Source organism: Ictalurus furcatus, chromosome 2 (genome assembly GCF_023375685.1).
Source record: "Ictalurus furcatus strain D&B chromosome 2, Billie_1.0, whole genome shotgun sequence".
Lineage (NCBI taxonomy): Eukaryota > Metazoa > Chordata > Actinopteri > Siluriformes > Ictaluridae > Ictalurus > Ictalurus furcatus.
The window spans coordinates 1344817-1356113 of record NC_071256.1 but is presented as its reverse complement, the minus strand read 5'-3'; the positions used below and the strand labels follow the sequence as shown (position 1 = coordinate 1356113).

At 44.3% G+C, this 11297-nt stretch overlaps 1 protein-coding gene across 9 annotated transcripts in view; it reads right to left on the bottom strand.

Moving 5' to 3' along the window:
• l3mbtl3 (L3MBTL histone methyl-lysine binding protein 3) overlaps positions 1 to 11297 on the bottom strand; it is a 16549-nt gene extending 5252 nt beyond the window's left edge. For 3 of the 9 annotated variants that reach the window (XR_008387704.1, XM_053641924.1, XM_053641946.1), the window contains exons 1-18: positions 11158 to 11291; positions 9238 to 9345; positions 8934 to 9045; positions 8657 to 8780; positions 8402 to 8543; positions 7809 to 7893; positions 7309 to 7403; positions 6947 to 7051; positions 6651 to 6786; positions 6108 to 6199; positions 5647 to 5798; positions 5103 to 5179; positions 4554 to 4639; positions 4303 to 4413; positions 3981 to 4095; positions 3671 to 3770; positions 1873 to 2016; positions 331 to 423 (exon numbers count right to left, since the gene is read on the bottom strand). Coding sequence is in view for 4 of the 9 variants with exons in the window: in XM_053641924.1 (XP_053497899.1) it covers positions 331 to 423; positions 1873 to 2016; positions 3671 to 3770; positions 3981 to 4095; positions 4303 to 4413; positions 4554 to 4639; positions 5103 to 5179; positions 5647 to 5798; positions 6108 to 6199; positions 6651 to 6786; positions 6947 to 7051; positions 7309 to 7403; positions 7809 to 7893; positions 8402 to 8543; positions 8657 to 8780; positions 8934 to 9045; positions 9238 to 9324 (1856 nt within the window). In the remaining 5 variants the exon portion in view is untranslated. Of the gene's footprint in view, positions 67 to 330; positions 477 to 1872; positions 2017 to 3670; positions 3771 to 3980; positions 4096 to 4302; positions 4414 to 4553; positions 4640 to 5102; positions 5180 to 5646; positions 5799 to 6107; positions 6200 to 6650; positions 6787 to 6946; positions 7052 to 7308; positions 7404 to 7808; positions 7894 to 8401; positions 8544 to 8656; positions 8781 to 8933; positions 9046 to 9237; positions 9346 to 10885 lie in introns of all 9 variants that reach the window. The other 6 variants (XR_008387701.1, XR_008387707.1, XR_008387706.1 and 3 more) reach the window with 6 other exon arrangements.

Sequence of the window (11297 nt, the reverse complement as noted above, 5' to 3'; positions counted from 1 at the left end):
GGCACGGCTCGTCGCCTGCGGAGATATCCAGCATTACACCACACCAGGCTCGGACACTAGCGGAGCCTCGGGTATAGACGGATTAAAAAGGGTTCGTAAAGACAAAGTATATAAAAAAAATTAAAAAAAACAAAGCAATACAACCCTGGAACAGCACAGTAAATATAAATATGTGTATAATATTTACTACACGGTTACCTCAAGGCCAGTCCTGACCCAGGCCTTATCAATCACCGAGGAAAACATTCCCGAGAGGATTCATTAAGTAGACAGATGGCTGAATGTCAATGTGTGTGAACGTTAATTAAACAGCTTAAATCTGGCCTTTACCTTCGTTTGGACTCCGTACCGACCGGCTTCTGATGCGTCGTTTCCATGGCGATGGTTGCCGTGTCGGCCTTGTCCAGGTGACGGACAGGTTTGCTGAGAAAGCGAGGAACGGAGGTGACAGATCAGTGTGTGACTCCTGACTCCTTCTGTTCATCCATCATTACAAAGAGGCAGAAGGACGGACACACGAGTGCGCACGCGCGCACACACACACACACACACACACAAAGATGGAAACGTGTGGCACTGAGATACAGCAGGACAACCAGGTGTGACTTCTGCCATTCATACATCTGTCTTTCACAAGGCTGTGCCACTGATATTTTCCAACAGGAGGCGTGGCCTGTGTACCGGATAAAACTATTAAAGGAGGCGTGGCCTGTGTACCTGTCAAGACTATTAAAGGAGGCGTGGCCTGTGTACCTGTCAAGACTATTAAAGGAGGTGTGGCCTGTGTACCTGTCAAGACTATTAAAGGAGGTGTGACTTCTGGATCTGTCAAGATTATTAAAGGAGGCGCGGCCTGTGTACCTGTCAATCCTAATAAATGTGTGGCCTCTGTGTCAGTCTTTGTTAAGTAGGTGTGGCATCTGTACCCGTCAGTCCCAGTGAAGGAAGAAGAGGTTTAGAGAACATCTTTCACTGCTGTTGTTATTTGCACCAGCACTGCAGGTGCTACTGCTCATGCATTAGGGAAGAAAATAATCCAGTAGAGGTTGAAAGCTGACGAGTAGAGTCGCCAGACGAACAGCACATTGGCTTCTCTCAGCGTCTGTGAACTGTGTAATGTGGCGCCAATTTTCTAAATAAATAAAGAAATAAATAAAAAGGACATCTTGGACTTGTTTCCTATACGCTCCGAGTTGTTTACTGTACACAATGTTGACATAAAAATGACTTTGGCAGCGGTCCAGGAACGAATCAGCAAGCTCCAAAAAACTCACTGGTTTCACGGGTGGAGATCTCATCAAAAGCTTTTTCACTCATCTGCTGCGGATCAACTGAACGCCTTCGTTTCTCGTATAAGCCGACTTGAGATCTCCATCCCAGTGAGGTTTTCATCCGCCGGTTATTATTTAAATACTGAAACGGCACATTACCATCACGTATAAAGAGAAGTAATAAAGGATGATAGAAACAGTGTTCTTCTACACGCTTTCACAAAAAGGTTCCTTGCTGGTTCTTTGGACTGTTAGTGGGCGGTTAAAGTGGTTCTACTTGGAACTCTTTATGAAATGAAAGAGAAACCTTCTGCAGGAGGATTTCACATGCAAGAGACAAACCAAAGAATGTTGTGGAGTTCTAAATGAAGCCTCTTTTTCTAATAACACAGCACTCAGAAGCAGTCTCATGCATGCACAGAGCCCGAGGTGCAGATTCAGTAATGCGATAGAAAGAAAGGTGCCACGAATATGCATTAATATTCTGCACAGCCGGCCATAAGGATACATACCGCAGATTGGACCATTTCAAAAGCAGCAGAACATTCATTCTTCATTCTACTCGTTCTCTAGAAGAGCCTAGCGAAGGTGAAACACTCACTCGAGACTGTGTGCAGCCCTATCAGGGCTCTGCTCCACCCGACGTGGTCGGCCCACTCCAGAACCCGGCATCTCCCCACTCAGCCGGTCCGGCAAGACCGAGTCCTTCTTCATGTTGATCTCGGAGTACGGACAGCCCATGGCACTGGAAACACACACACACACACACACACACGCACCAGTTTAAACATCCGCCACTGTTATGTGGTCATTTCTACATTTAACTCTACATTAAACTCGTGGGTTCTTTCAGTCATAACCGTTCTGTTCAGAAGTAGGAAAGTTCTAGAATACATCCGTTTCCTCAGATTGCATCACTCTGCCGTTGCTTGTTATCTACTTGAGCCTCGTCGCGCCAGCGGAGAACTTTAACAAAGTAAAAACATCCGACACCAATTGTGTCCTGGGCGATCGAGTATATTTAGGTTGAGCGGTAAATCGATTACGTGCAAGTTTTTTTTCCATCGCAAACTATTCTGTCTATCACACGGCCAAGCTGCCACTGTTGGGCCCTTGAGCAAGGCCCTTAACCCTCTCTGCTCCAGGGGGCGCTGTATCATGGCTGACCCTGCGCTCTGACCCCAACTTCCTAACATGCTGGGGTATGCGAAGAAAAGAATTTCACTGTGCTGTAATGTATACATGACCAATAATGACTCATTATATAAAGCCTGGTATTAAATCTCCCTGATATGGTACTCATTTCAGGCCCTAATCCCCCCACTGTAATGAGAAGTCGAGTCTGGATTACGAGTTTACCAAACAGAGCTGAGGATTGGAGCAGGATTGTGTTCGAGGATCCCCGTGGGGCTGAAATGAAAGACAGGCCTATTTTTATTTTCTTATTATTTATACGAAAAGAAAAAAAGGAAGGGTATCTCAGCAGCCCGGTGTATTAGCATACAAATAGGATCCGGTGGGGATCGAGAACCGTCACTCGAGAAGAAGGAGAGACTGGAGAACGGACAGATAGAACACTTTACACCGCATCACGTCACAACAAAACACGCGCTCCATCCACATGAAGACAAGCTCTGATACGGTGTGTTCAGAAGATGACTGACAGGAAAAGACAAAGACGGAGCGAGGGAAGAGTTAACAAGTTCTATCCTTTCTGTCCATCTTTCTGGCTTGGATTCTGGTTGAAGTCTCTCTCTCTCTCTCTGTTCACTACAGACTGCCTCTCAGAGGAGTGGATGAATAGGTGGATGGATTGATGGATGGATGGATGGATGAATCGATGGAGTATAACAGAATATAACAGAAGACGTAGAGACAAATGGACAGATAGACTTATGTATGTTTGGATCAGAGGAAGGAAGAGATGGATAGACAGACCGTTGGATGGAGAAAATTATAGGGGATGTGGAAGGAAAGATAAGTGAATGACAAATTGATAGATCTGGATATTTTTGCAGATTTCCTCTTGGATGGATGGATGGATGGACGGATGGATGGACGGATGGACGGATGGACTGATGACCGGATGGAGAAATGGATGGGTGGATGGAAGGAAGGACAACTGAACGGATAGAGAGGTTGGAGAAAGAATGGACGGGTGAACAGATGGATGGATGGATGAATGACTGAACAAAAGAAAGGACGGGTCGACAAATGGGTGGATGAATGGAAGGATGGACAATATATGAAGAATAAATTGATAGATCTAGATAAATGGCTATGTCTTTATGGATGGATGGATGGATGGACAGACCTGAGCCTGAACCGGTGAGTTAAACAAGGTGTTCTCACACCACACACACACACACACACACACACACACACACACACACACACACCTGTGGTGTCCAGAATAGCGGGCTCCTTTGATGTGTCCAATCCCTCTGCAGCCGGGTGTAGGACATCCGCCTTGCTCTGATTCACTCGTGTCCTCCAGACCTACAGGGGGCGACAGAGATCAAACACGACATGACACAACACAGCTTCATTTTTCTCTCTTTCTGCATCTTCCCTCCTTTTTTCTGTGCACTCTTGTTTTGCGTTACTATGGATACCACAGTAAAGAGAAGAGAGAGCGCATGTTCTTCTTGTGTGAGTTTCCTCAGGGTTCTCCAGTTTCATTCCCACCTCCAAAACGATCTCACTCACTGATTGGCGGCTGTAGGGCGTGTCCGGTTTTGGCGCACCACCCCGCGGGATGGATGTCCGGGCTGTCTGCGTCCAGCCAGTAATCGTACTCTTCCGTCCAACCATCGAAATGGATCTGAGGGAAACACACACGTTAGAGGTCATTTAGAGGTCAGAGGTCAAGCTATCGTTAGGTATTATTTCCCCGGGTTTGATTAGTGGAATTAGGATTTTCAAGCTTGCGGTCCTGGAAAACCTTGTTAGAACCTTCTGAAGTAAAGTGGGCGGAGCTTGGCACATAAGCGGGCGGGGATAGATCATCACCGTGTATATAAGTTCGTACCTTCACTCTGTGCTCGTCTCGATCCACCACTGTAGCCACCCTCACCATCACAGGGTTCCTCACGTCCACCGCCTCCAGCTTCATGTTCACCTGGAAACTGTGAGGAGGCTTCTGCAGAGAGACACGGAGACAAAACGCTTCGGACTGAGACACCGAGCTGCGTGTGTGTGTGTGTGTGTGTGTGTGTGCGAGACGAGATATGAAACAGCCTGAAACTGTGCAGACGGTTCCACACACACTTGTTCCCTCACCGCTTTGAAGGACCTGGCAGGTGCGGGAAATGAGCTCGTCTCCTCCAGGTACCTCTCCCAGGAGAAGTTCTCAGCATCAGCGTAACCTGTGGAGCACACGACCCGATCAGAAACGCTGCAAACAAACTCGTTCTTTAAGGAATCCGGGGAATCGTGTCATGGAGGAGAACTTGTTTATAGATTAATCAGTCTTGAGGGGAACGCCAAGCTTCCTCCAGCCTTCTGCTGAACATCAGAGAAACATCAAACGCAGAAGATAAATCATTCCAGTAAACAATCTTCATAAAGTCAAACTATTTACTCTGTCCGTTCTTTCTTTTTCTTAATCCATCCCCATTTTCTTCCATTCTTTCTTTCTTTCTCTTAATCCATCCCCATTTTCTTTCATTCAACTATCCGTTCTTTCTTTCTTTCTCTTAATCCATCCCCATTTTCTTTCATTCAACTATCCGTTCTTTCTTTCTTTCTCTTAATCCATCCCCATTTTCGTTCATTCATCTATCCGTTCTTTCTTTCTTTCTTAATCCATCCCCATTTTCTTTCTTTTACCTGGAGGCGTGGTCAGGGTTCTGCTGTTCTCCCGACACCAGCCAACTGGATGGATATACGGACTCATCACATCACACCTACAGATTAAAATATAATACAGAGATATAAGCTTACATTACGATATAAAACTAAACCCACACACACACACACACACACACACACACACAGAGATAGACAATAAATACATGTAACGAAAGAGAGACAGACAGAGATCCATTACTGATGTGTGTGTGTGTATAATTTAACAGCACACATCTGTGGCGAGTTTAAGTGTGTGTGTGTGTGTGTGTGTGTGTGTGTGTGGGTGGGTGGGTGGATCCTCTAGCTCCATCTAGAGTCCACATGAAGCCACCACACACACAAACAGCTGAAGTGTCAGTGAAACACTGCCCTCTAGTGGTAGGACATTTACATGACTTCTTCTATATACGGTACCACTACACTGTGTATACAGTAACGACCCTGTGCTCATTACTCCTGCTGTCTACTCCACACGCTAAACTCAAAGTTGGATAAATACGCGTGTAAAACACGTTCCGGTTACCAGTAGTCGTAGCTCTCGTCCCAGCTGTCGAAGTGCACGAGCAGGCGGCTTTCCACCATGTCCCTAACGGTGGAGACGCGAACCAGTGAAGGCTTCTTCTTATCCACCGCCTCCAGCTTCATCCCCACCCTGAAGCCTAAAGGTGTGACTGTCTGAAGAGCAAACACACACGGAGCTACTGTTACCACCCTGACGCTGATTATTTCCCTACAGCGGCACGTCTCGCGCTGCTTTATTCCTCTCGCGCCACAGCAACTCGCCACCTCTTACCGTTTCTCATTTCACTCACTCACTCATTGCTTCATTCCTTTTACAGTTTCCTTTAATCCTGTGCAGCATCCGTGAACACCTTACATCCCAGCAGCTATAAACTCTCCTCGAGGGCTCGTCTTTTATCGCTCAAAAAATACCTGAGCTGTTCTATTTATCTATTTATTTATTTATAAAAGAAATCCGCTCACAGCGTTGTGGTTGTGGAACAGAGATTTGGGTGCCGCCTGCAGTTTATTCGTCTTTAGATACGAACACCAGCTGAACGCCTCACTCTTCATCCCTGCAAACACAGTACACAGTGTATTTATCAGCATGCAGAACGCAGGACAGGGATCCGAGCTGTAATTACCCTCCGGTCCTGAAGAGGGAGCTCCTCTTAAAACATCACACTCATACTTTAAATGTATTTGACATGAGTGGAACACATCTTCTAGTGAATCTAGTGTGGACTCTAAACTAACTTCTATTATAAGGACTGTTTCTTGCTAGAAGCGGTCACTTAGGGGCCCCGGACCACTAGGGGGCGCTGTTGATTTTAACATTGACGTGCAAAAAAAGCACGATCCCAACCAGTGGATATACGATTTCAAACTTTTCACCACACTAACTAGCCTAATATAATATTTAAAAGATAGTTTTGGCATCGGATTACGTTTTTAGCTAGGCTACGGAAACGGCCCTGGGGTTTGTTATACTTTATACTCTACGCCGTCCTACGTGTTGTACCGTACCTTTAGGCGGATGCAGCTTGTGGCCGGTTTTCTCACACCAGCCCACAGGGTGAGTATCAGTAGAGTCACAGTTCACCCAGAAGTCATAGCAGTCCGAGTAACCATCGAAGTGCAGTCGCATTCGGTACCCGGATACCTGCGTACAACACGACGCGGTGTCCGGACGTGAGGAATAAACCATGGTGGTGAAATCAGACACAGAAACTATTTAAGCTGTTCAATATTTAATACTGAAACGATAAGAACGGGATACTCCTGAACTAAAGTGTTTGTAAAGGTTGTCTGTGAACAGTTACCTCGGCGACGGAGAGAACGCAGTACATGGAGGGGTGTAGGGGGTCGATGCCCTCCAGCCTCATACCCACTCTGAACCCGCTCTTACTCTGAGGGAAGGACTGGTGCTGCAACACACACACACACACACACACACAGCATGTAAATACACACATATGTACATGTTCACACATACAGCCGGCTCCAGAAAACGTCTTTGTACTTAAACAGCTTGATCTCACACTGAAAATCTGCTAGAAATCGAAACTTTTAGCTTGTAATGTGTGTTTCTGGGCGTGTTTAAACCCCGGAAAGATTTGTGTGCTAGACGATTAAATACGACAAACAGCAGCGCTTAAAAAGCTCCTCCCCCTCCCCCCCTTACCTCTTTAAACAGTTTGCTGGGAGCGGCGAGGGCTTTCTCCTGCTCCAGATACGAAGCCCAGCACCATGATTTCTTCCTCCCTCCGTACGAAACCGCTAGCAAAGAAACAGAAAAACCTTGGATTAAACCGTCTTATTCCTTTGTGCGTGACTTGTAACATCGCTGTGCTGGGAGGAGCTAAAGGCAGGAACATTATGTCACACGGATTCCTGCGTTTTCTAAGTAAAGATACTGAACTCTCATAGAGAAAAACACATGCCCCACCCACTTCTTCTGCTAGATCAGCGCAATAACACGTTTTATAACCTCTCTTGTAAATTTGCATATTAAACCCTGATTGGCTCTTACATATTATGATGCAATAACACTTTATTAAAGAGAGTTTTCACACGTTGACCAGAATGCAAACGGAAATTCACTCACCCACAATGATTTAATCACAGGAAACATGTTTGATAAGGTTTACGGTGACATTCAGTGTTAAATACGTGAGGACTTACGCTGTCTGAGCAAAGCTGCGTCTCCCCGGCGCTTCCTGCGACCCCGGGGACCTCCTCGAACCAGCCGGCGGCCATCTTTCTCTTCCTGTTACACACACACACACAGAAACCTCTTCATAAATAAGACTTAAAACAAATATTCATATATGAATGTTAATGACTTCCTTCTTCCTGCTTGAAAACGTCCATATATAGACTTAAAGTACCGCCCACAATACCATCTATGAACTCTAAGCTACTTTCATCTACATAGAAAGGGTGTGGCCTGTTGTTCAGTCCCAGTGAAAGAGGTGTGGCCTCTGTACCTGTCAGAGAAGGGGGCATGGCCTATGCACCTGTCAATCTCAGTAAAGGAGGTGTGGCCTACATACCTGTCAGTGTCAGATAAGGGGGCGTGGCCAACATACCTGTCAGTCTGAGTAAAGGAGATGTGGCCTTAATACCTGTCAATGTCAGAGAAGGGGGCGTGGCCTACATACCTGTCAGTCTGAGTAAAGGAGGTGTGGCCTCCTGGCCTAATTCAAAAGCAATGAATTAGCATTTAAAAAGAGAGAGAAGAAAGCAGGAAGGAAAGGTAAAAAAGAGAAACCGACGTTGTCTTCATTGTCCTCCTCCACCACCTCCGTCATTTCGTCTAGCTCTTCCTCCGCTCTCTTGGCTGGGTGTGGTCTCCTCCTGCTGACCCGAGTGACCTCACCGTTCATCCTGGAATCTTCTTTCACAGACTTACTCTTTCTGCAGGTAGAGGGACGAGGAAGGAGTGATGCCTCACCGGCTTAAACTAGTCCAAAACATTTCATGAATAAATGTGGAATAGTGTAAGGAATACATGTCTGTTGGTCACTCACTCCTGTTGCTCTGGGTGGAGGCAGCCGTTGGTGCAGTGATGTCCATCAGGCAGGAAGTGGGTAGCAGAGTCCTTCCTGTTACTGCAGACACTCACACGACCACAGTGCACCTCAACCGACAGAGCTGTGGACACAAAACAGTCAGAAAGTATTAATATGTGTGTGTGTATACTGTTTATGCATATGCATATAAACAATTGTGTGTGCTGGTGTGTTCATGTGTGTAGTACCATATGTCTGTGTGTGTGTGTGTGTGTGTGTGTGTGTGTGTACTTGCCCTCCTGTGCTGTAGGGACACTCCATGTGGTGGTAGCATGAGCCTTCTTGACCCCTTCCTCTTCTCCCACGTCTGTTATGACCTCCAGCACCCCGAATTCGTTTACACGAAACTGAGGGAGAAAAAACAGAATTAAAGGTCTGCTTGGTCAAATCCGTACAAAAATAAGGATCCTTAGAAGACACGTGTCCTTCTGAGTAAGACTTTATCTCAGGACCACAGATCCTGCCACAAAATTCTCCCTAGCAGTTTACTAACATTTACCAACAGAAGAAGCAATGCATCATGGGTCCTGCGCACAGACCTTGAGCTGGCTGCCAGGGAGGGTTCCCACGCCGTCCTTCCAATCCATCGCCCCATACATGTCAAACTCAGGGGTCGAGCCGTCCATGACAGAGAGACACACCGAGACCTGAAACAGACACAAACATTAACTGTAAACAAACTGTAAACACAAACTGCAAACGTACTGTAAACAGAAACTGTAAACAAATTGTAAAGGTAAACAAACTATAAACACATACTGTACAGTATAAACAGTAAACATAAACCAACTGTAAAATGTAAACTGAAACTGAACATAAACATAACCTATAAACATAAACAGATGGTAAACACAAACTGTGAACAAACAGTAAACATAAACAACTGTAAACATAAACTGTAAACATAAACTGTAAACAAACAGAAAACATAAACAGATGCACAGTAATCTTACATGCAGGAATTAATATGAATGATAGAAATAAAACATGAATAAATGTGTAAATTCTACTATTAAAAATGTATGAATTATATTATTTGAAAATTATACTTAGATAAGGATGTGTAAAAATAAATGTATATTTGTTGTCAAATATATTCTGGAGAATCAGATATAATCATAACAACAACAACAATAATCATTTTACAAATTATTATTATTATTGTTGTTGTTGTGCCTATAGAGGTCGCTGTTTCTTACACTTCCGAATTTGAAACTTTTATCCTTCGCAAAACAATGAAATCAGAACAAAAGATGTGAAAAATCCTCATATTTATTCCTTTCTGAGACAATGCAATATAGTGAGGTTGATAGAGGAGTAGAATTTAGTACCTGTGCTTGATTTTAAACACTACCCAGAACAGCACAGAGCCTGAGTGACGCCGTAACGTCTTTAATAATGAATGTTATCAGATCTGATCGGATATCTGATGATTTCAGTCAGTATGATGAGAATCACAGCAGGCTGGGACAGAAAAGTGAGCCGTGTGTGGAAATCAGTTATTAGTACAGCGCGATCTATTTCCGCTCTGATGTGTGGCGTGTGAACAGGGTTCATTCCTCCAGACTACAGATGCATTCGAAATGGAAACAGGATACAAATCCGGATGAAAAGAAATACAGAAATTAATTAACTGATTCATTAATAAAGTCCTGAACTGAAGTGTAAAATAAAATAAGGCATCTTTGACCTATTAATTTCCGAGTCATAATAATAATAATAATAATAATAATAATAATAATAATACACATCAGTAATGAACGCACTCAGATTTTAGAAACACAGCCTGCCTCGTGATACTAAGACGCACTTTTCTTTAATTGTAAATCCACTTTGTGTTTTCTGAGATATATTATAATCTATATTTATAAAGCAAAAAAAAAAAAGCTCAAAATGGCGGTGCAGGAATTAATTCTCTCTAACTCTTATACTGAAAGTCAGTCCGATTTCAGCATGACAGAATTATAACTCTCACTGCAACTCCAAGCAAATATCATCATGGATAATATACAAGCAAATACATTATTTATCTTTATTTGTTTGTTTGTTTGTTTGTTTGTTTATTTTTATTTGATTTCCGTCTGTGTGTCTCGCACGATCAGCTTCATAAAAGCTTTTCCACTATTTCCCCATAAACAGTGAAACACACACACACTCTCTCTCTCACACACACACACACACACTCACTGTTTACAGTGTTATAATATTCATCTCCTCAGGTCGTTCTGCGTTTCCGGTTGAACTGTAATCTTGTTCTATTCAAGCGTTTTATTCGCACTGGAGCTCTTCCTGCCTCGCGCACAGGGCGTTTTTTGCACTTTTATAGCCAAGTTTAAGTCGAAACGCGTCGCGATAAAAAAGAAATAAAAGTGCAGCACAACTCAGAACCGTGCATCATCCTCCTGAGAAGCGGAACGCGCCGCGGAAACAGTTTTATTCTAGTTTATATCGCCTCTTACCTAAATTCTCCCACGACTAATGCCCAGTTGCCCAGGCAGCGGACACAGTGCGCATGCGCAGTACAGCACTGCTGGAGGAGCTGCTGCTGCTTCTCTACAAGATATATTCCAAATTCCAATATTCCAAAGTTTTATTCACA